At 35.9% G+C, this 23,495-nt stretch overlaps 1 protein-coding gene across 2 annotated transcripts in view; it reads left to right on the top strand.

The window, feature by feature from the left end:
* LOC117336317 (ankyrin repeat and SAM domain-containing protein 1A-like) overlaps nt 1-23,495 on the top strand; it is a 227,448-nt gene that overhangs the window by 179,706 nt on the left and 24,247 nt on the right. For both annotated transcript variants that reach the window (XM_033896807.1, XM_033896808.1), the window contains exons 23-24: nt 6,560-6,646; nt 8,254-8,385. In XM_033896807.1, the coding sequence (XP_033752698.1) occupies nt 6,560-6,646; nt 8,254-8,385 (219 nt within the window). The remainder of the gene's footprint in view (nt 1-6,559; nt 6,647-8,253; nt 8,386-23,495) is intronic.

The following is a 23,495-nucleotide window of genomic DNA, read 5'->3' as shown; positions in this document are numbered from 1 at the left end:
AGTTGTTTCAAAATTATGTCAGAGATAGTGTATGCAAACAATTATACTTTATGATTAAGAAGATACAATAGATATACATTTTTTTTTTCAATTTTTTAGCTCACATGGCACGAAGGGTTAATGTCGTAGTGTCATCTGTCTGGTATTGACCTTTTCCTTTAAATAACTTCTTCTCAAAAACCAAAAGTACTAGAATCAAGGAACTTAAAATTTGGCAGATGAGATGAACCCCATCAAGTTTGAGAAAAAGAAATTACCTGGACCGATATGTGTTGAATCATTTGCCTGGTAAAAAAAAATGACCTGGGCTCAATGTTACGGGAGTCCACTTTGCTAAAACATTTGAGTAACTACTTTTGATAGACTGAAAGGAAAGGTCATAAATCATTGTATAAGTGAATAACAAGTGAGTGACGCAGGCCCATTGGGCCTCTGGTTTAAATTTGTATTTATGTTACACACAAGATGTAGACATGTCTCACAGATATTTGTAGATTAAAGAACTCATTTGAGGTGGAGGGCTAGTGATAAAGTGTCGGGACACCTTAACCACTCGGCCACCGCGGCCCCTTCGTTTGAGGACTACATGTAGTTGACATTTGAGATATGCTGGTTCCCTAGTTTAATTTTTCCTTAAAAATTTGCTTGGTGAAGCCCTTTTGTGGAGTCTTTCGAATATATGGGGTCCTTTCTAAAAGACCATCTTTAGACCCTGTGTCTTGTAAGCTATGAGGAGACAACGTTTGTTGTACAATACTACTTCAGTAAATCAGATTACCTATATAGCTACTTACTGTTAGATATGGTTGTCTCGGTAGCATTTCATAATTCTGTATGATCTAAGCTAGAAATCATTGATGAATCATTCTAACATTTCAAGTTCTGTTGAATTTTATGAAAATGATGATTCTAAACCCAGCTTTGAACAATACTGATCTGTTTAAGTTTTTGGCATTTCTGTTATTGATCATAAACAGAGTTTCTCAGTAACCACAGAATAATATTCTAAGTTTAATAACACCCTATATTGTAGTTTACAAGCACCTAGCCTGAGTAAGTGATGCCAAATGTTTATCAGTTTTGGTAAAGTTTGATTCTCATCTGGAATAAAAAATGATTATTTTAAAAAGCTTGACAAAAATATTATAATACTCACAGTGAAAACTAAACAAGATTTTAAATTTTACGATACATTGAATCTTATTGTTATTGGGAGTAAGAGTGTTGGTTTAATTTTCCAGACACTTTGAGAGGTTATGCCTCTTTGTTTACGATACATGTTACTGTAATCGTCATGTGCAGCAGTCATTCGTGTGATTGTGTTAACAAGCTTAATTAATTCAGATTCTCAGAATGTGATTGTATTTTGAGGCTGATTGGTTTTGAGTATTATAGGAAGGCCTGTCTGATTTACCATTACATTGTTGTAATTCTAATGAAGACATTTTCTGGTACGGATACCCTGTCATCTGTCCTGGTACCAGTGTCACAAAACAACAAAATGTTTGTGATTTTGTATCATTAGCTGGAAAATCTGAGAGCAAGCATTACGCTGGTTCAATTGATGTACGTTTCCAGGGTTCTGGTTTTATTGAAAAGCCAGACATGGTTGGACATTGTGTCTCCCTAATGAATCGGTTTCTGCCCGGTGAAGCCCAGCCAAGCTCACGTAATACAATTGAACATACCTAGGACAACTCTGTACAATCTACCTCCCTTTGTCACCCTTGCAGCAATGAACGGGTTATAAATGAATACACCAACAGCGAAATTAAATCACAAGTCTAAGAATTCTGTCTAAAGTATTGACAGTTGAAAGAGAGTTGTGACTAAAATTCCTGTGGAGCTGTCGGAGAGCAGCAGACAAGTTATGTCAGCGAATCACTCGTCAATCAAACATCTACAAAACAATGGCTGTAAATAATCAATGGGACTCACTCAGTTTATACATGGTGACGTTGATGTTTCTGGAATTATAAGTCTGGGAACAGGATAATGATTAACCAAAAAAATGTTTGACACCGTCCAGGATCAATATGATGGAAAAACTGTATGATGTCAGTCTCCGGACATCAGTCTCCGTACTGTAGGGTATCAGTCTCCATACTGTAGGGTGTCAGTCTCCATACTGTAGGGTATCAGTCTCCATACTTCAGTCTCCGTACTGTAGGGTGTCAGTCTCCGGACATCAGTCTCCATACTGTAGGGTGTCAGTCTCCGGACATCAGTCTCCATACTGTAGGGTGTCAGTCTCCGGACATCAGTCTCCGAACTGTAGGGTGTCAGTCTCCGGACATCAGTCTCCATACTGTAGGGTATCAGTCTCCGGACATCAGTCTCCGAACTGTAGGGTGTCAGTCTCCGGACATCAGTCTCCGTGAAGAGGATGTCAGTCTCCAGACATCAGTCTCCATACTGTAGGGTGTCAGTCTCCGGACATCAGTCTCCATACTGTAGGGTATCAGTCTCCGGACATCAGTCTCCGAACTGTAGGGTGTCAGTCTCCGGACATCAGTCTCCGTGAAGAGGATGTCAGTCTCCAGACATCAGTCTCCATACTGTAGGGTGTCAGTCTCCGGACATCAGTCTCCATACTGTACGGTGTCAGTCTCCGGACATCAGTCTCCGAACTGTAGGGTGTCAGTCTCCGGACATCAGTCTCTGTGAAGAGGATGTCAGTCTCCAGACATCAGTCTCCATACTGTAGGGTGTCAGTCTCCATACTGTAGGGTGTCAGTCTCCATACTGTAGGGTGTCAGTCTCCATACTGTAGGATGTCAGTCTCCGGACATCAGTCTCCATACTGTAGGGTGTCAGTCTCCATACTGTAGGGTGTCAGTCTCCGGACATCAGTCTCCGTGAAGAGGATGTCAGTCACCGGACATCAGTCTCCATACTGTAGGGTGTCAGTCTCCATACTGTAGGATGTCAGTCTCCGGACATCAGTCTCCATACTGTAGGGTGTCAGTCTCCATACTGTAGGGTGTCAGTCTCCGGACATCAGTCTCCGTGAAGAGGATGTCAGTCTCCGGACATCAGTCTCCATACTGTAGGGTGTCAGTCTCCATACTGTAGGTTGTCAGTCTCCATACTGTAGGGTGTCAGTCTCCATACTGTAGGGTGTCAGTCTCCATACTGTAGGGTGTCAGTTTCCATACTGTAGGGTGTCAGTCTCCATACTGTAGGGTGTCAGTCTCCATACTGTAGGGTGTCAGTCTCCATACTGTAGGGTGTCAGTCTCCATACTGTAGGGTGTCAGTCTCCATACTGTAGGGTGTCAGTCTCCATACTGTAGGTTGTCAGTCTCCGAACTGTAGGATGTCAGTCTCCAGACATCAGTCTCCATACTGTAGGGTGTCGGTCTCCATACTGTAGGGTGTCAGTCTCCATACTGTAGGTTGTCAGTCTCCAAACTGTAGGATGTCAGTCTCCAGACATCAGTCTCCATACTGTAGGGTGTCGGTCTCCATACTGTAGGGTGTCAGTCTCCATACTGTAGGGTGTCAGTCTCCAGACATCAGTCTCCATACTGTAGGTTGTCAGTCTCCATACTGTAGGGTGTCAGTCTCCAGACATCAGTCTCCATACTGTAGGGTGTCAGTCTCCATACTGTAGGGTGTCAGTCTCCGTGTTGTAGGGTGTCAGTCTCCATACTGTAGGGTGTCAGTCTCCAGACATCAGTCTCCATACTGTAGGGTGTCAGTCTCCATACTATAGGATGTCAGTCTCCATACTGTAGGATGTCAGTCTCCAGACATCAGTCTCCATACTGTAGGGTGTTAGTCTCCATACTGTAGGGTGTCAGTCTCCGGACATCAGTCTCCATACTGTAGGGTGTCAGTCTCCATACTGTAGGATGTCAGTCTCCAGACATCAGTCTCCATACTGTAGGGTGTCAGTCTCCATATTGTAGGGTGTCAGTCTCCATACTGTAGGGTGTCAGTCTCCATACTGTAGGATGTCAGTCTCCGGACATCAGTCTCCATACTGTAGGGTGTCAGTCTCCATACTGTAGGGTGTCAGTCTCCATACTGTAGGGTGTCAGTCTCCATACTGTAGGATGTCAGTCTCCAGACATCAGTCTCCATACTGTAGGGTGTCAGTCTCCATACTGTAGGGTGTCAGTCTCCATACTTCAGTCTCCATACTGTAGGGTGTCAGTCTCCAGACATCAGTCTCCATACTGTAGGATGTCAGTCTCCATACTGTAGGGTGTCAGTCTCCATACTGTAGGGTGTCAGTCTCCATACTGTAGGGTGTCAGTCTCCGGACATCAGTCTCCATACTGTAGGGTGTCAGTCTCCGGACATCAGTCTCCATACTGTAGGGTGTCAGTCTCCATACTGTAGGGTGTCAGAAATCTGGACATCAGTCTTTACACTGTAGGGTGTCTGTCTCTGGAGAAACCCAGAAATGAATTTACTATGATAAAAGATATCTGAAGAAAGAATCATATTCCAAAACAATTATTCTAGTTTGGTAAGTGTTCTAATTCATTTTGATATACAGATTGTTTTTGTTTTTTATAACTTTTATGCCATTATTAATGCATTTTGCTTATATTCATATTCCATGAAGCCTAGCTGTTTGAAAATTTCTGCTAAATTATTTGTATACTCCCATTTTTAATTGATGGTAGATTATTGATGTATGTCATGTTTAAAATCAGTTGTAGACTGAATCGTGGATTTGTAGCAGTTTTGATTTCTGAAGGTTGGCTTTAACACCTCAAGGAAGTATTTCTATAAGTGTTGTCAACAAAATCTAAGGGAAAGTAATCTTTTTAAAGAAGTGAACTATCTCTCCTAAAAAGTGGGACTTGCTGAAAATATGGTAGAATTTTCATATTTGATTATGGTATAAAATATTCATATATGGTGATTGACAGGCTAAAATGGTCATAGGACTTTTGTCGTTTTTGTCGGGCTTGTCATTTTTTGGTATCAAATCACCATCATTCATTTAGAAATCATTCAGCGTAATTAAGAAACTTGTGGGCAGGAGATGTGGTAAATTTTGTCCGAGTTTGATTGATGTTTATAAAATCATTTTCACACACAGATAAGAAGGTGTCAATGCATCATTTCTGACACCTATTAATATGGTGGGCTCATCAGAACCATCACCAGTCGAGTTGCACCAGGGGATTATTTGAGCTCTCCAAAGGAAGGGTCAGATCTTGTCGTCATTAAGTCGACGACATTCCCTCTTTACCACGGTTTCACTCATCTGTATGTGAACTCCTCATTTCCGAAATATTCCAGAAGAAAAATTAATTTGAAAAATGCTAATGGCTTGGTTTGGTTGGTGTGATCACTGGAGCGTGTATTATTAAGATACATAAGCAGTTGAATATGGAAGGTTACGAGATGGTGATAGGGCAGGACATAGCCATTGGTCTTACTCGTTAATCACTAACTGTGACCGGTAATGATCATCAGTCTTCAGCTATTACATTTTTATCTCCCGGTGCTGAAGAGTTATCATGATTCAAACCCCACTCCAGGACAAGCACGTAGAACAAGGCAGAATCTTTTTTTCTGCCTTTGAACGATTCAGAAGACAGAAATGAATGGCAGCATTGTATTGGTTCAATTATGGTGTTCCTGCCAAGAGTCCATTGTATGGAGGTCCCAACTGACACTTAAAATGTGTTGCTTAATGTGTTAGACGGAGACCTCAAGTATGTGATGTTGACTTTGATCCTGGGTCCAGATCCCATGGGGCCAAGTTTGATGGCCGCCATATTGTTCTATCACTTTGAAAGGAAAACACTCGATTTAGAAATCTAGCCGATCAAAGAATACTGAATCATTAGTGTTTGTTGTTATGAAATTTTAAAAGGATTCAAAATGGCTTGTAAGTTGTTTTGACCATCATAGGAAATCATTTCTGTACCTTGTCAATTAAGTCTGAAAAAATAACAGTTGAAAAAAGTCAACAAGAAACATTAATTAAATTGTAATTAGTCAGTTTCATCAAGTCTCAGAATTAAAACTTAATGTGAAACTAGAACATTTCTTCTTTTCCCTTATCAGCAGGATTGATCAGGAATTTCAAATTTTTCTGAAATTCCAAATGTTATCACAGGGACTTAATGTTAAAACCACATAAAGATGTGAAATATTGTTGTTAAATCAGATCTGTAAATGTGTTAAGTAGAAATGTTTACTTATTGAATGGTTGACATCATCTGGAAGGTCTACAATAAAAACTAGATAAAAACTGGATATCTATAGATATCAATTGTGTCTGGAAGGTCTGCAATAAAAACTAGATAAAAACTGGATATTTATAGATATCAATTGTGTCTTGAAGGTCTACAATAAAAACTAGATAATAAGTGGATATCTAGATATCGAGTTTGCAGAGAAGTTTTTATTGATATACACAAGGAATTATATAAGACTTGTCATTTATTCTAAAAGCAACACTGTACCTTATTATCAATTGCTATCAGAATTATGTATAAAAATGATTTCACTCTGACCCTTTAACTTCTAGGGATTTTTCTATGGTCTTTCTCAGGAGAATTTTCATTTCTTTTTCTTTTATTCAGAAATCTGCCGATGTAATCGCAAAAATTCCTACCATTAAGTTGGCTATCTCTTTTCGTGGTGTCAAGTTTATAGATGCAAAGTCTGAGGTAAGAAATCATTACTGTAATTCTGAAATATCATGTAAAACCAAGTGACTATTTTATCTTATTCAGTAACTGTTTTATCTAATTAAAAGGATTTATTAGTACCAGTTAACACATTTCAGCAGACTGGAAAAATACATCACACCAGAACATCGCACCATAACATCGCACCATAACATCGCATCATAACATCACATCATAACATCACACCATAACATCACACCATAACACCACACCATAACACCATAACACCACACCACCATAACACCACACCATAACATCACACCATAACATCACACCATAACACCACACCATAACACCATACCATAACATCACACCATAACACCACACCATAACACCACACCATAACATCACACCATAACAGCACACCATACAGGGGGGGAACAGCACACCAAACAGCAGACCAGAACACCACACCAGAACACCAGACCAGAACACCACACCAGACCAGAACACACAGACCAAACACCACACCAGAACAGCACAGCAGAAAACCACACCAGAACACACACACCAGAACACCACACCAAACACAACCAAACACCACAGAAAAACCAATAACACCAAATACCAAACACCAACCAGAACACACACACCAGAACACACACCAGAACACCACACCATAACACCACACCAGAACACCACACCATAACAGCCACACCAAAAACACCAACACCAAACAAACACCCACACCAACACACACCAAACAAACACCACACCAAACACACACCAAACAGTAAAACACCAACCAGAACACCATAACACAACACCATAAACAGCCACACCCAACACCAACCAAACACCAACCAAACACACACACCAAACACCACACCAAAACACACCATACCATAACACCACACCATAAACAAACCATACCATAACACCACACCATAACACCACACCATAACGCCACACCATAACACCATACCATAACATCACACCATAACATCACACCTTAACATCACACCATAACATCATACCATAACACCACACCATAACACCACACCATACATTTTTTTAACATCACACCATAAACATCACACCATAACATCGCACCATAACACAACACCATAACATCACACCATAACATCACGACATAACACCACATCATCACACCACATCATAACAGTCCACACCATAACACCACACTATAACATCACACCATAACATCACACCATAACACGAACTATAACATAACATCATAACATCACACCATAACATCACGACATAACACCACACCATAACATCACATCATAACAGTCCACACCATAACACCACACTATAACACAACACCACACCATAACACCACACCATAACATCACACCATAACACCACACTATAACACCACACCATAACACCACACCATAACATCACACCATAACATCACACCACAACATCACATCATAACATCACATCATAACAGTCAACATCATAACAGTCAACACCATAACACCACACCATAACACCACACCTTAACATCACACCATAACATCACACTATCAAGTTCTGCACCTTACTTGATTTTGGAGATTCTTTGTCAGGGTAAAATGTCCTGATGATTCCTTTACTTAAGCTTATTTCGGTTTCAGAAAGTGATATGTGACCACGAAATCGGGAATATTTTCTGTGCTTGCCAGGACGCCGATAGTATGAATTTCTTCGCTTACATCACGAGGGATAATGAAAATCACTACTGCCACGTCTTCAGTGTGAAGGATGCTGTAAGTAACGACACAAAAACATCATGTCAGATCTACAGTTTTGTTGACCAGTCTGAAGGGGGATAAGGGAATTATCATATACAAAATCATCCGTGATCCCAGCTCTCAGGGATAGTATGTGATATATATGGTCTCTGGAGCAGTTTTGATTTGATATATTTTAAATAATTTGACAGTGACACAATCTAAATGTTGTTGTGTAGGTTACCAATATTTTATCGACAGTGACACAATCTAAATATTGTTGTGTAAGTTACCAATATTTTATCGACAGTGACACAATCTAAATATTGTTGTGTAAGTTACCAATATTTTATCGACAGTGACACAATCTAAATATTGTTGTGTACGTAGGTTACCAATATTTTATCGACAGTGACACAATCTAAATGTTGTTGTGTACGTAGGTTACCAATATTTTATCGACAGTGACACAATCTAAATGTTGTTGTGTAGGTTACCAATATTTTATCGACAATGACACAATCTAAATGTTGTTGTGTACGTAGGTTACCAATATTTTATCGACAGTGACACAATCTAAATGTTGTTGTGTACGTAGGTTACCAATATTTTATCGACAGTGACACAATCTAAATGTTGTTGTGTAAGTTACCAATATTTTATCGACAGTGACACAATCTAAATGTTGTTGTGTAGGTTACCAATATTTTATCGACAGTGACACAATCTAAATGTTGTTGTGTAGGTTACCAATATTTTATCGACAATGACACAATCTAAATGTTGTTGTGTAGGTTACCAATATTTTATCGACAGTGACACAATCTAAATGTTGTTGTGTAAGTTACCAATATTTTATCGACAATGACACAATCTAAATGTTGTTGTGTAGGTTACCAATATTTTGTCGACAGTGACACAATCTAAATGTTGTTGTGTAAGTTACCAATATTTTATCGACAGTGACACAATCTAAATGTTGTTGTGTAGGTTACCAATATTTTATCGACAGTGACACAATCTAAATGTTGTTGTGTAGGTTACCAATATTTTATCGACAGTGACACAATCTAAATGTTGTTGTGTAGGTTACCAATATTTTATCGACAATGACACAATCTAAATGTTGTTGTGTAGGTTACCAATATTTTATCGACAGTGACACAATCTAAATGTTGTTGTGTAAGTTACCAATATTTTATCGACAATGACACAATCTAAATGTTGTTGTGTAGGTTACCAATATTTTATCGACAATGACACAATCTAAATGTTGTTGTGTACGTAGGTTACCAATATTTTATCGACAATGACACAATCTAAATGTTGTTGTGTACGTAGGTTACCAATATTTTATCGACAGTGACACAATCTAAATGTTGTTGTGTAAGTTACCAATATTTTATCGACAATGACACAATCTAAATGTTGTTGTGTAGGTTACCAATATTTTATCGACAGTGACACAATCTAAATGTTGTTGTGTAGGTTACCAATATTTTATCGACAATGACACAATCTAAATGTTGTTGTGTACGTAGGTTACCAATATTTTATCGACAGTGACACAATCTAAATGTTGTTGTGTAGGTTACCAATATTTTATCGACAGTGACACAGTCTAAATGTTGTTGTGTAAGTTACCAATATTTTATCGACAGTGACACAATCTAAATGTTGTTGTGTACGTAGGTTACCAATATTTTATCGACAGTGACACAATCTAAATGTTGTTGTGTAGGTTACCAATATTTTATCGACAGTGACACAATCTAAATGTTGTTGTGTAGGTTACCAATATTTTATCGACAGTGACACAGTCTAAATGTTGTTGTGTAAGTTACCAATATTTTATCGACAGTGACACAGTCTAAATGTTGTTGTGTAAGTTACCAATATTTTATCGACAGTGACACAATCTAAATGTTGTTGTGTACGTAGGTTACCAATATTTTATCGACAGTGACACAATCTAAATGTTGTTGTGTAGGTTACCAATATTTTGTCGACAGTGACACAATCTAAATGTTGTTGTGTAAGTTACCAATATTTTATCGACAGTGACACAATCTAAATGTTGTTGTGTAGGTTACCAATATTTTATCGACAGTGACACAATCTAAATGTTGTTGTGTACGTAGGTTACCAATATTTTATCGACAGTGACACAATCTAAATGTTGTTGTGTACGTAGGTTACCAATATTTTATCGACAGTGACACAATCTAAATGTTGTTGTGTAGGTTACCAATATTTTATCGACAGTGACACAGTCTAAATGTTGTTGTGTAAGTTACCAATATTTTATCGACAGTGACACAATCTAAATGTTGTTGTGTACGTAGGTTACCAATATTTTATCGACAGTGACACAATCTAAATGTTGTTGTGTAGGTTACCAATATTTTGTCGACAGTGACACAATCTAAATGTTGTTGTGTAAGTTACCAATATTTTATCGACAGTGACACAATCTAAATGTTGTTGTGTAGGTTACCAATATTTTATCGACAGTGACACAATCTAAATGTTGTTGTGTACGTAGGTTACCAATATTTTATCGACAGTGACACAATCTAAATGTTGTTGTGTAGGTTACCAATATTTTATCGACAATGACACAATCTAAATGTTGTTGTGTACGTAGGTTACCAATATTTTATCGACAGTGACACAATCTAAATGTTGTTGTGTAGGTTACCAATATTTTATCGACAGTGACACAGTCTAAATGTTGTTGTGTAAGTTACCAATATTTTATCGACAGTGACACAATCTAAATGTTGTTGTGTACGTAGGTTACCAATATTTTATCGACAGTGACACAATCTAAATGTTGTTGTGTAGGTTACCAATATTTTATCGACAGTGACACAATCTAAATGTTGTTGTGTAGGTTACCAATATTTTATCGACAGTGACACAGTCTAAATGTTGTTGTGTAAGTTACCAATATTTTATCGACAGTGACACAGTCTAAATGTTGTTGTGTAAGTTACCAATATTTTATCGACAGTGACACAATCTAAATGTTGTTGTGTACGTAGGTTACCAATATTTTATCGACAGTGACACAATCTAAATGTTGTTGTGTAGGTTACCAATATTTTATCGACAGTGACACAATCTAAATGTTGTTGTGTAGGTTACCAATATTTTGTCGACAGTGACACAATCTAAATGTTGTTGTGTAAGTTACCAATATTTTATCGACAGTGACACAATCTAAATGTTGTTGTGTAGGTTACCAATATTTTATCGACAGTGACACAATCTAAATGTTGTTGTGTACGTAGGTTACCAATATTTTATCGACAGTGACACAATCTAAATGTTGTTGTGTACGTAGGTTACCAATATTTTATCGACAGTGACACAATCTAAATGTTGTTGTGTAGGTTACCAATATTTTATCGACAGTGACACAGTCTAAATGTTGTTGTGTAAGTTACCAATATTTTATCGACAGTGACACAATCTAAATGTTGTTGTGTACGTAGGTTACCAATATTTTATCGACAGTGACACAATCTAAATGTTGTTGTGTAGGTTACCAATATTTTGTCGACAGTGACACAATCTAAATGTTGTTGTGTAAGTTACCAATATTTTATCGACAGTGACACAATCTAAATGTTGTTGTGTAGGTTACCAATATTTTATCGACAGTGACACAATCTAAATGTTGTTGTGTACGTAGGTTACCAATATTTTATCGACAGTGACACAATCTAAATGTTGTTGTGTACGTAGGTTACCAATATTTTATCGACAATGACACAATCTAAATATTGTTGTGTAAGTTACCAATATTTTATCGACAGTGACACAATCTAAATGTTGTTGTGTAGGTTACCAATATTTTATCGACAGTGACACAATCTAAATGTTGTTGTGTACGTAGGTTACCAATATTTTATCGACAGTGACACAATCTAAATGTTGTTGTGTACGTAGGTTACCAATATTTTATCGACAGTGACACAATCTAAATGTTGTTGTGTAGGTTACCAATATTTTATCGACAGTGACACAGTCTAAATGTTGTTGTGTAAGTTACCAATATTTTATCGACAGTGACACAATCTAAATGTTGTTGTGTACGTAGGTTACCAACATTTTATCGACAGTGACACAATCTAAATGTTGTTGTGTACGTAGGTTACCAATATTTTATCGACAATGACACAATCTAAATATTGTTGTGTAAGTTACCAATATTTTATCGACAGTGACACAATCTAAATGTTGTTGTGTAGGTTACCAATATTTTATCGACAGTGACACAATCTAAATGTTGTTGTGTACATAGGTTACCAATATTTTATCGACAGTGACACAATCTAAATGTTGTTGTGTACGTTACCAATATTTTATCGACAATGACACAATCTAAATGTTGTTGTGTACGTAGGTTACCAATATTTTATCGACAGTGACACAATCTAAATGTTGTTGTGTACGTAGGTTACCAATATTTTATCGACAGTGACACAATCTAAATGTTGTTGTGTACGTTACCAATATTTTATCGACAATGACACAATCTAAATGTTGTTGTGTACGTAGGTTACCAATATTTTATCGACAGTGACACAATCTAAATGTTGTGTAGGTTACCAATATTTTATCGACAGTGACACAATCTAAATGTTGTTGTGTAGGTTACCAATATTTTATCGACAGTGACACAGTCTAAATGTTGTTGTGTAAGTTACCAATATTTTATCGACAGTGACACAGTCTAAATGTTGTTGTGTAAGTTACCAATATTTTATCGACAGTGACACAATCTAAATGTTGTTGTGTACGTAGGTTACCAATATTTTATCGACAGTGACACAATCTAAATGTTGTTGTGTAGGTTACCAATATTTTATCGACAGTGACACAATCTAAATGTTGTTGTGTAGGTTACCAATATTTTGTCGACAGTGACACAATCTAAATGTTGTTGTGTAAGTTACCAATATTTTATCGACAGTGACACAATCTAAATGTTGTTGTGTAGGTTACCAATATTTTATCGACAGTGACACAATCTAAATGTTGTTGTGTACGTAGGTTACCAATATTTTATCGACAGTGACACAATCTAAATGTTGTTGTGTACGTAGGTACCAATATTTTATCGACAGTGACACAATCTAAATGTTGTTGTGTAGGTTACCAATATTTTATCGACAGTGACACAGTCTAAATGTTGTTGTGTAAGTTACCAATATTTTATCGACAGTGACACAATCTAAATGTTGTTGTGTACGTAGGTTACCAATATTTTATCGACAGTGACACAATCTAAATGTTGTTGTGTAGGTTACCAATATTTTGTCGACAGTGACACAATCTAAATGTTGTTGTGTAGGTTACCAATATTTAATCGACAGTGACACAATCTAAATGTTGTTGTGTAGGTTACCAATATTTTATCGACAGTGACACAATCTAAATGTTGTTGTGTACGTAGGTTACCAATATTTTATCGACAGTGACACAATCTAAATGTGTTGTGTACGTAGGTTACCAATATTTTATCGACAATGACACAATCTAAATGTTGTTGTGTACGTAGGTTACCAATATTTTATCGACAGTGACACAATCTAAATGTTGTTGTGTAGGTTACCAATATTTAATCGACAGTGACACAATCTAAATGTTGTTGTGTAGGTTACCAATATTTTATCGACAGTGACACAATCTAAATGTTGTTGTGTACGTAGGTTACCAATATTTTATCGACAGTGACACAATCTAAATGTGTTGTGTACGTAGGTTACCAATATTTTATCGACAATGACACAATCTAAATGTTGTTGTGTAGGTTACCAATATTTTATCGACAGTGACACAATCTAAATGTTGTTGTGTAGGTTACCAATATTTTATCGACAGTGACACAATCTAAATGTTGTTGTGTAAGTTACCAATATTTTATCGACAGTGACACAATCTAAATGTTGTTGTGTACGTAGGTTACCAATATTTAATCGACAGTGACACAATCTAAATGTTGTTGTGTAAGTTACCAATATTTTATCGACAGTGACACAATCTAAATGTTGTTGTGTACGTAGGTTACCAATATTTAATCGACAGTGACACAATCTAAATGTTGTTGTGTAGGTTACCAATATTTTATCGACAGTGACACAATCTAAATGTTGTTGTGTAGGTTACCAATATTTTATCGACAGTGACACAATCTAAATGTTGTTGTGTAGGTTACCAATATTTTATCGACAGTGACACAATCTAAATGTTGTTGTGTACGTAGGTTACCAATATTTTATCGACAGTGACACAATCTAAATGTGTTGTGTACGTAGGTTACCAATATTTTATCGACAATGACACAATCTAAATGTTGTTGTGTAGGTTACCAATATTTAATCGACAGTGACACAATCTAAATGTTGTTGTGTAGGTTACTAATATTTTATCGACAGTGACACAATCTAAATGTTGTTGTGTAGGTTACCAATATTTTATCGACAGTGACACAATCTAAATGTTGTTGTGTACGTAGGTTACCAATATTTTATCGACAGTGACACAATCTAAATGTTGTTGTGTAGGTTACCAATATTTTATCGACAGTGACACAATCTAAATGTTGTTGTGTACGTAGGTTACCAATATTTTATCGACAGTGACACAATCTAAATGTTGTTGTGTAGGTTACCAATATTTTATCGACAGTGACACAATCTAAATGTTGTTGTGTAGGTTACCAATATTTTATCGACAGTGACACAATCTAAATGTTGTTGTTGTGTAGGTTACCAATATTTTATCGACAGTGACACAATCTAAATATTGTTGTGTAAGTTACCAATATTTTATCGACAGTGACACAATCTAGATGTTGTTGTGTACGTAGGTTACCAATATTTTATCGACAGTGACACAATCTAAATGTTGTTGTGTAGGTTACCAATATTTTATCGACAATGACACAATCTAAATGTTGTTGTGTAGGTTACCAATATTTTATCGACAGTGACACAATCTAAATGTTGTTGTGTACGTAGGTTACCAATATTTTATCGACAGTGACACAATCTAAATGTTGTTGTGTACGTAGGTTACCAATATTTTATCGACAATGACACAATCTAAATATTGTTGTGTAAGTTACCAATATTTTATCGACAGTGACACAATCTAAATGTTGTTGTTGTGTAGGTTACCAATATTTTATCGACAGTGACACAATCTAAATATTGTTGTGTAAGTTACCAATATTTTATCGACAGTGACACAGTCTAAATGTTGTTGTGTAGGTTACCAATATTTTATCGACAGTGACACAATCTAAATGTTGTTGTGTACATAGGTTACCAATATTTTATCGACAGTGACACAATCTAAATGTTGTTGTGTACGTAGGTTACCAATATTTTATCGACAATGACACAATCTAAATATTGTTGTGTAAGTTACCAATATTTTATCGACAGTGACACAATCTAAATGTTGTTGTGTACGTAGGTTACCAATATTTTATCGACAGTGACACAATCTAAATGTTGTTGTGTACGTAAGTTACCAATATTTTATCGACAGTGACACAATCTAAATGTTGTTGTGTAAGTTACCAATATTTTATCGACAGTGACACAATCTAAATGTTGTTGTGTAGGTTACCAATATTTTATCGACAGTGACACAATCTAAATGTTGTTGTGTAAGTTACCAATATTTTATTGACAGTGACACAATCTAAATGTTGTTGTGTAGGTTACCAATATTTTATCGACAGTGACACAATCTAAATGTTGTTGTGTACGTAGGTTACCAATATTTTATCGACAGTGACACAATCTAAATGTTGTTGTGTACGTAGGTTACCAATATTTTATCGACAGTGACACAATCTAAATGTTGTTGTGTAGGTTACCAATATTTTATCGACAGTGACACAATCTAAATGTTGTTGTGTAAGTTACCAATATTTTATCGACAGTGACACAATCTAAATGTTGTTGTGTACGTAGGTTACTAATATTTTGTCGACAATGACACAATCTAAATGTTGTTGTGTACGTTACCAATATTTTATCGACAGTGACACAATCTAAATGTTGTTGTGTACGTAGGTTACCAATATTTTGTCGACAGTGACACAATCTAAATGTTGTTGTGTACGTAGGTTACCAATATTTTATCGACAGTGACACAATCTAAATGTTGTTGTGTACGTAGGTTACCAATATTTTATCGACAGTGGCACAATCTAAATGTTGTTGTGTACGTAGGTTACCAATATTTTATCGACAGTGGCACAATCTAAATGTTGTTGTGTACGTAGGTTACCAATATTTTATCGACAGTGGCACAATCTAAATGTTGTTGTGTACGTAGGTTACCAATATTTTATCGACAGTGGCACAATCTAAATGTTGTTGTGTACGTAGGTTACCAATATTTTATCGACAGTGGCACAATCTAAATGTTGTTGTGTACGTAGGTTACCAATATTTTATCGACAGTGGCACAATCTAAATGTTGTTGTGTACGTAGGTTACCAATATTTTATCGACAGTGGCACAATCTAAATGTTGTTGTGTACGTAGGTTACCAATATTTTATCGACAGTGGCACAATCTAAATGTTGTTGTGTACGTAGGTTACCAATATTTTATCGACAGTGGCACAATCTAAATGTTGTTGTGTACGTAGGTTACCAATATTTTATCGACAGTGACACAATCTAAATGTTGTTGTGTACGTTACCAATATTTTATCGACAGTGACACAATCTAAATGTTGTTGTGTAAGTTACCAATATTTTATCGACGGTGACACAATCTAAATGTTGTTGTGTAAGTTACCAATATTTTATCGACAGTGACACAATCTAAATGTTGTTGTGTAGGTTACCAATATTTTATCGACAGTGACACAATCTAAATGTTGTTGTGTAGGTTACCAATATTTTATCGACAGTGACACAATCTAAATGTTGTTGTGTAAGTTACCAATATTTTATCGACAGTGACACAATCTAAATGTTGTTGTGTAAGTTACCAATATTTTATCGACAGTGACACAATCTAAATGTTGTTGTGTAGGTTACCAATATTTTATTGACAGTGACACAATCTAAATGTTGTTGTGTACGTAGGTTACCAATATTTTATCGACAGTGGCACAATCTAAATGTTGTTGTGTACGTAGGTTACCAATATTTTATCGACAGTGACACAATCTAAATGTTGTTGTGTAAGTTACCAATATTTTGTCGACAGTGACACAATCTAAATGTTGTTGTGTACGTAGGTTACCAATATTTTATCGACAGTGACACAATCTAAATGTTGTTATGTAAGTTACCAATATTTTATCGACAGTGAGTGTACGTTACCAATATTTTATCGACAGTGACACAATCTAAATGTTGTTGTGTAAGTTACCAATATTTTATCGACAGTGACACAATCTAAATGTTGTTGTGTACGTAGGTTACCAATATTTTATCGACAGTGACACAATCTAAATGTTGTTGTGTACGTAAGTTAACAATATTTTATCGAAAATGATACGTTAATTTGAAACCAGATCCAGCATCAGTGGTCGTCATTTCTCTCTGTCCACATGTGAGCAGGTGTCGAGTTGTCATGACAACAACATTACATGACTGGCCCCTACTATGTTAGACTGGCCCCTCCTAACCCCTGGCCCTTGGGGAACATGTCAGGGGATATTTAATCCACCATTAGGGACAAATTATGGTGAGGGTCCCTCTGTCATCGTGAACGATAGTGGTTATTTGTGTGTTGTGCCGGTGTAGCCCCTAGCTAACCAACTCCCCATCATTCCCGTAACACAGGATTTACTCAGCCGCAAAATTGATATGTGTCACAGCTCAATGGAGCACCCGGCAGGAAAACACCGTATAGTAGCACTTGTGAATCCTAAGATAATTGAATCATCTCGACCCTAGTAGTGCAGCCCGGTGTCAGGGTTAGAATGGCTGCACGGTCATTTAAATAATGATAATTAATTAAAAAAGTAGATTTTATGAAGATTGTTGTATAAATCCCTAGTTTTGTACAGGAAATTTTATTGTAGAAAAGTAGAAAGTATTTCTGCAAACAGAAATTTTAATAAGAACACTTTTATAGATAGCTATATATGTTTTGAGTCAGTTTTGCAGCAAAATATAGAAATTCATATAATTTAATTCTTGAAAAAATACTGATGATTACAATTTTTTTTTTTCAGAGTAATTTATAGAAATTAAATTGTTTGTCAATGTGGTTCTTTATATTTGTTATAAAGTTCTCCCTGACGTAATCATTCTGTATCTCCCTGACGTAATCATTCTGTATGGAAGAAGATTTGTAAGGATGAAATAATTTAAAAAAAAAAAAAATCTTAATTTACTATGATTGCCTTTGAAGAATAAATCTGTATGTATTATGTAAAAAATATGATAATTATGTATAATGATTTAAAAATAGAGATTACAAAGATGTAACTGATGTAAGGCAATAATGACTTGTGATGTGTAATACCTGTCAGAAAATATCTATAGAAAAATCTTGTCAAGGAAATGTTGATAAAGCCATTATTATGACCTCGAACCTAGAGGTAAGTGATATTGTTGGGGTAATCATTTTCCTTTAGAGAACACCCAGGATGCATTGGTATTGTCGACGACAACACATTAATTATCTTAACCACACATGGTGAAAGCCACCATTTTAAAAGAAGCTTGATGGGATGTTTAATGAAAGAAAATTAACGTAGAATTTCTATAACGATTGTCTTAATTAATAGCTAAATTAATGTAGTATTTTTATTACTATAGACTTTTTGTCTTTATGCCTAAATTGATTTTGATAAAAGATTTTCAATATCCAATATCTCTTAATGTCTTTAAAAGGAAAATGGCAAAGAAAATTAAAAAAGAAAAAAAAACCCTTCATGATGTATATTTTATTTTATGAAAATAACAAGCCCTTCATTTTTCCTAGTTATTTTTTCTGACATAACTTACCAATGAAAATGAAATGATTCAACCTAACCAGCCAGGTGACTTGCCACCCAAAAGCTTCACTATAAGTCAGGCAAACATGGCTACTTAAATCATAGACAAGATCGTTACCCAAATTGAGATGTTTTCATTATTTTTTAACATAAGACTTATTTTGTATTTCTCATTTCCCTTTATCTGGTACAGTGTTTGTATTTCATTAAATCATATAAGAATCTAAACCTACCAGGAATATATATCACTATATATAAACTTAGAAATGTTGCCGGTACTTACACAATCCTATCGTCAATAACACTTCATTATGGTCATTGTCATAGTCTACGGCATTGTGATTTTACATTCTGTTTTGTCTCAATTATTTTGAAATGAACATCATACATAATAGAAAACTCCTGAAACCCACGAGGAAGAAGTTCCTAGCATTGTAGTTTTTTCATGTTCATTCAAGCAAAGTTAAGAACTTGGTGTTCCAATTTAAATGATCTCGGGGTGACGGAAAGCTCGTTTTGGACACCATTTGTTTCGTATTCATCGACAGCTAAATTCTATCGGTGAGTGTCCCAGTCGAAAGGCTTTTATGCAATAATAGTTGACCTTAGACCTCAAACTTCAACCAATCATTTTACAAATAGTTCAATTTGTTTTACTCTTCGTCTGTCAAAATGGCCAATTTATGTCGAGGTTTACAAGACTGCGAACACAGCATTAATTATTTGCACAGTCAAAACAATTAGACATTTCTCTAATTCTATTTGAGTATGCTGAGAGTGGGTTTGGCCATTATCTCCTTTGCAGATAATTTGCATGCATGACTGGTCAGTTTCGGCTCACTAAGTTTCCACTTTTTGTCCCACCAATTAATTTTACCCATCATTAGATAGGGGAGGAGCCATTTTCTAATCGGACATCTGTCATTTTTTCGATGCCCACCAGGAGAGCTTTGTTTACCATCTGTCCATCGGAGCGCAGCCCATTGTGGACCCTGTTTTCCTCACTTTACGACTCGAAAGTGACCACAGGTATTTTAGTCTGGGCTGTCAACAAGTCATCGTGTGGACGATGGTCAGTGTGATGATCTGATTTGTTGGTCAGTGTTGAGTCGCTGGACAGACTATTTAACCAGTGGTTGAGAAGTGATGTAATTATATATGGGATGTTATACGATTATTTCCTTATTAGAAGTCTATATATCTTGTGTTCTATAGACAGATTTAGGAGACACTTAGAAAATTCACCACAAAAGCAATTTGTGAAACAAATCTAGGTACATTGGTATATCTAAGGATTAGTTCCTGAATTTGTAAAAGCAATATTTAAAAAGATTTTTAAAAGTTTGAACAAAACACAGTTTGATCAAAAAAAGCTTGTTAAGTTAGAAAAAACTAAAAATATAACAATAAATTTCAAAATAGGTAGAACTGTTGGGAAAACTCTGGAAAAAATTTGATTTTGTACGCTGAATGTAGAACCAATGAAATTAATTTTAAGAAAAGAAAAAATGGAGAATTTTTTTTTCTGCAATAAGCATGCAGACTTGATACTTAATTGTCTCTTAAATACTATACTAGCTACCACACTTCCTAGCAAACTGTTTACACTTGAATGCTTCACAAGAAGACAGGTTTTGAATTCTCACCGGGGCAGACAGGTATGTGGAGTAGCTAACTAGCGGGGATAGAATGTCCGTCACTGATGCAACCCTTGGCAGAGACAAAAGCATTAATTCTGCCCAGTGACTATACAGTGTAGACCTTGGTGGGATCATTGACCTTATCACAGTAGTGTGTTATGGAACAATGAATGCCTAAGTCTTGTACTAATTGTCTAGCCCATACGGGTCCAATCTAGCTGTCAAACGCACAAAGAGGCGCGGTCAAGCGTCGCGCCGGGTCGCAGTGATAGGTCACAACATTTTCTAAGTATACAAATAGGTAAGGGGTATCTTACATCCCGGCGATAATTTATCTGGTAAGCAAGCTGTAAATCATCTACTTTGATAACCTGTTGGATAATAACTACCTATTCATCATGTAATTTGTCGCAAAATTATTCCAAGGTTGTTGAGATGTTTTTATCTTTAAAGAATAGGGAAAAGTGACAGCATATTTGGTATATACCAAGAAGTTCTGTATTGCTGTGGTATTAGGGGGTAAATGCTGTATTTTATCTGTGTGTGGTTTTAAGTCCCTAACACAGATGAGTTAGTTGTCGTATTTTAAATTTCTGAACTCAAGCAGTTGTTTTTGAAATGAGAGAAGATGGGTTTATCATAATCTCAGCCTGACCAACTCACAAAGGGAATGGTGATTTCTGACTGACCAACTCACAAAGGGAATGGTGATTTCTGATAGTTTTCTCTGATTGGAAACTCAGTTGTAGAGAAGACAGTGTATTATAATAGTACTAGTAGTTACTTCCCCTTGGCCAGTTGGAAAGTTAAAACTTGTACTCTGAAGGATGTTACTCAAGCCTATGTTTACAGCTGTGTTAGAGATGAGATCATGACTGTAAGATTAGGACTAATTATTAAATACATCTGTCATAGTATCAAAATGGATGCTACCCACAACACAAATTTACATGTTAAATGTGTCGCGACGTTTCCAGTCAGTCTTAAAACATTGCGACACATTTAACACACGTTTGTGAAGAAAGTAACATTCATTTTGATATCAGATATTTCCAAACTGTTGAATCTTATTGAAGATATCTGTCATGACATTCTTACAGTACCTAGCTCATCATAGCATCAATAAAATGGAATATTCAACATTTCAAATAAAGACATAATATTTTTTAGCCATTTGGTTTACATGTCCAAAATAAGATATGTTTCATTTGTAAATTTTATCATACAACTTGATGATACACATTTCACTATGGGGAATAGGTTAATGTGTGCTAATGGTATTGGTAGTAAACTGATGTTGTTTACAATGTGGAGAGGGAGTAAATGATAATTGAGCTCTGTGTCAATTGACATTTTTACCGTCCAGGGGAGGTATTGCTATATCCCTGACATTGATGTCGTCATCAAGGTCGTCATCAAGGTCGTCAGCGTCCATAGACAGCTGTAGGTTTTTATAAACATTGTTGTGTCAATACTAATGAGGATACAATTTAGGTATTTGACATTTGTGTTCCTTGCGACAAGACTTTTCCATTGGTACTACATTGGCCGACCTGCTCAACTTTGACTGTGACCTTGACCTATATTTAGATAACTTTAATCTTGGCCAGGGTATGTTAACTGTACAAAATAGCACCTTTGTCCTACTTTAAAAAAAACTTATTCTCAATTTCAACACACTTAGTAAGCTATGTTTCATCAGACAAGTCTTAAAATTAAATTTTTCCAACAAGGTCTTCACTTCATCAACTACAAAACAAGCAGTCAATTGATACATGTCTATTGGGCCACTTGTAAATTAATTTCTATTTTTTCACACATAACTTTTTACTGTATGTTCATGAAAGAAACTAAACCACATATTTAAGTTTGTTTTGCCTTATTTAAAAAAAAAAAAAATTTAAACATTGTAAATGTTGATTATAAAATAGCTGAAAACTTGTTTAAATCCTGTCACAATGGTTTCACTTACCATCAGGAAATTTCGACGTTAGTGAAATTAATTCTGTCTTTTTTATCTTCTTCGGTGATCTCTGACCCTTAAAGGGGCTGAGAAAAATCGAAGTGTCAGATAAATAATTATTAAATGGGTTAGGTTCAGGCGATGTTGAGAGGCCTGTCCGGCAGGAATAGAGGGGACATTGTAGGTATGTAGGAGTATATAACAGTGAATACCTAATACACTTATTGTTCACACTCAAATCATAAAAACCATTGATTTCTTACTCAAGTGATTCATTGATTGCTTGTATTTCCTCTGTAACAATGACACTTGTCACGCCTGATTGGTCACGGCTTTCTGACCGACACGATTGTTTGCGATTGGATGTTATTCACAGACTCTTTAAACACAGGTGATTGTTTATTGTGTTAAAGTTTAGTTATCCAGAATTTGTGATACATTTCTGAATAAAACATTCTCAGAAAAGTGATAACGTTGTATTTCTGTGGTCAGTTTTTAATGGTCAATAGAGGTCAGTGTCATGTTCTCTCATCTGGACTTTGTGA

This window comes from Pecten maximus, chromosome 10 (genome assembly GCF_902652985.1).
Source record: "Pecten maximus chromosome 10, xPecMax1.1, whole genome shotgun sequence".
In the NCBI taxonomy this organism is placed as follows: Eukaryota; Metazoa; Mollusca; class Bivalvia; order Pectinida; family Pectinidae; genus Pecten; species Pecten maximus.
This window is presented reverse-complemented; position numbering and strand designations above follow the sequence as displayed.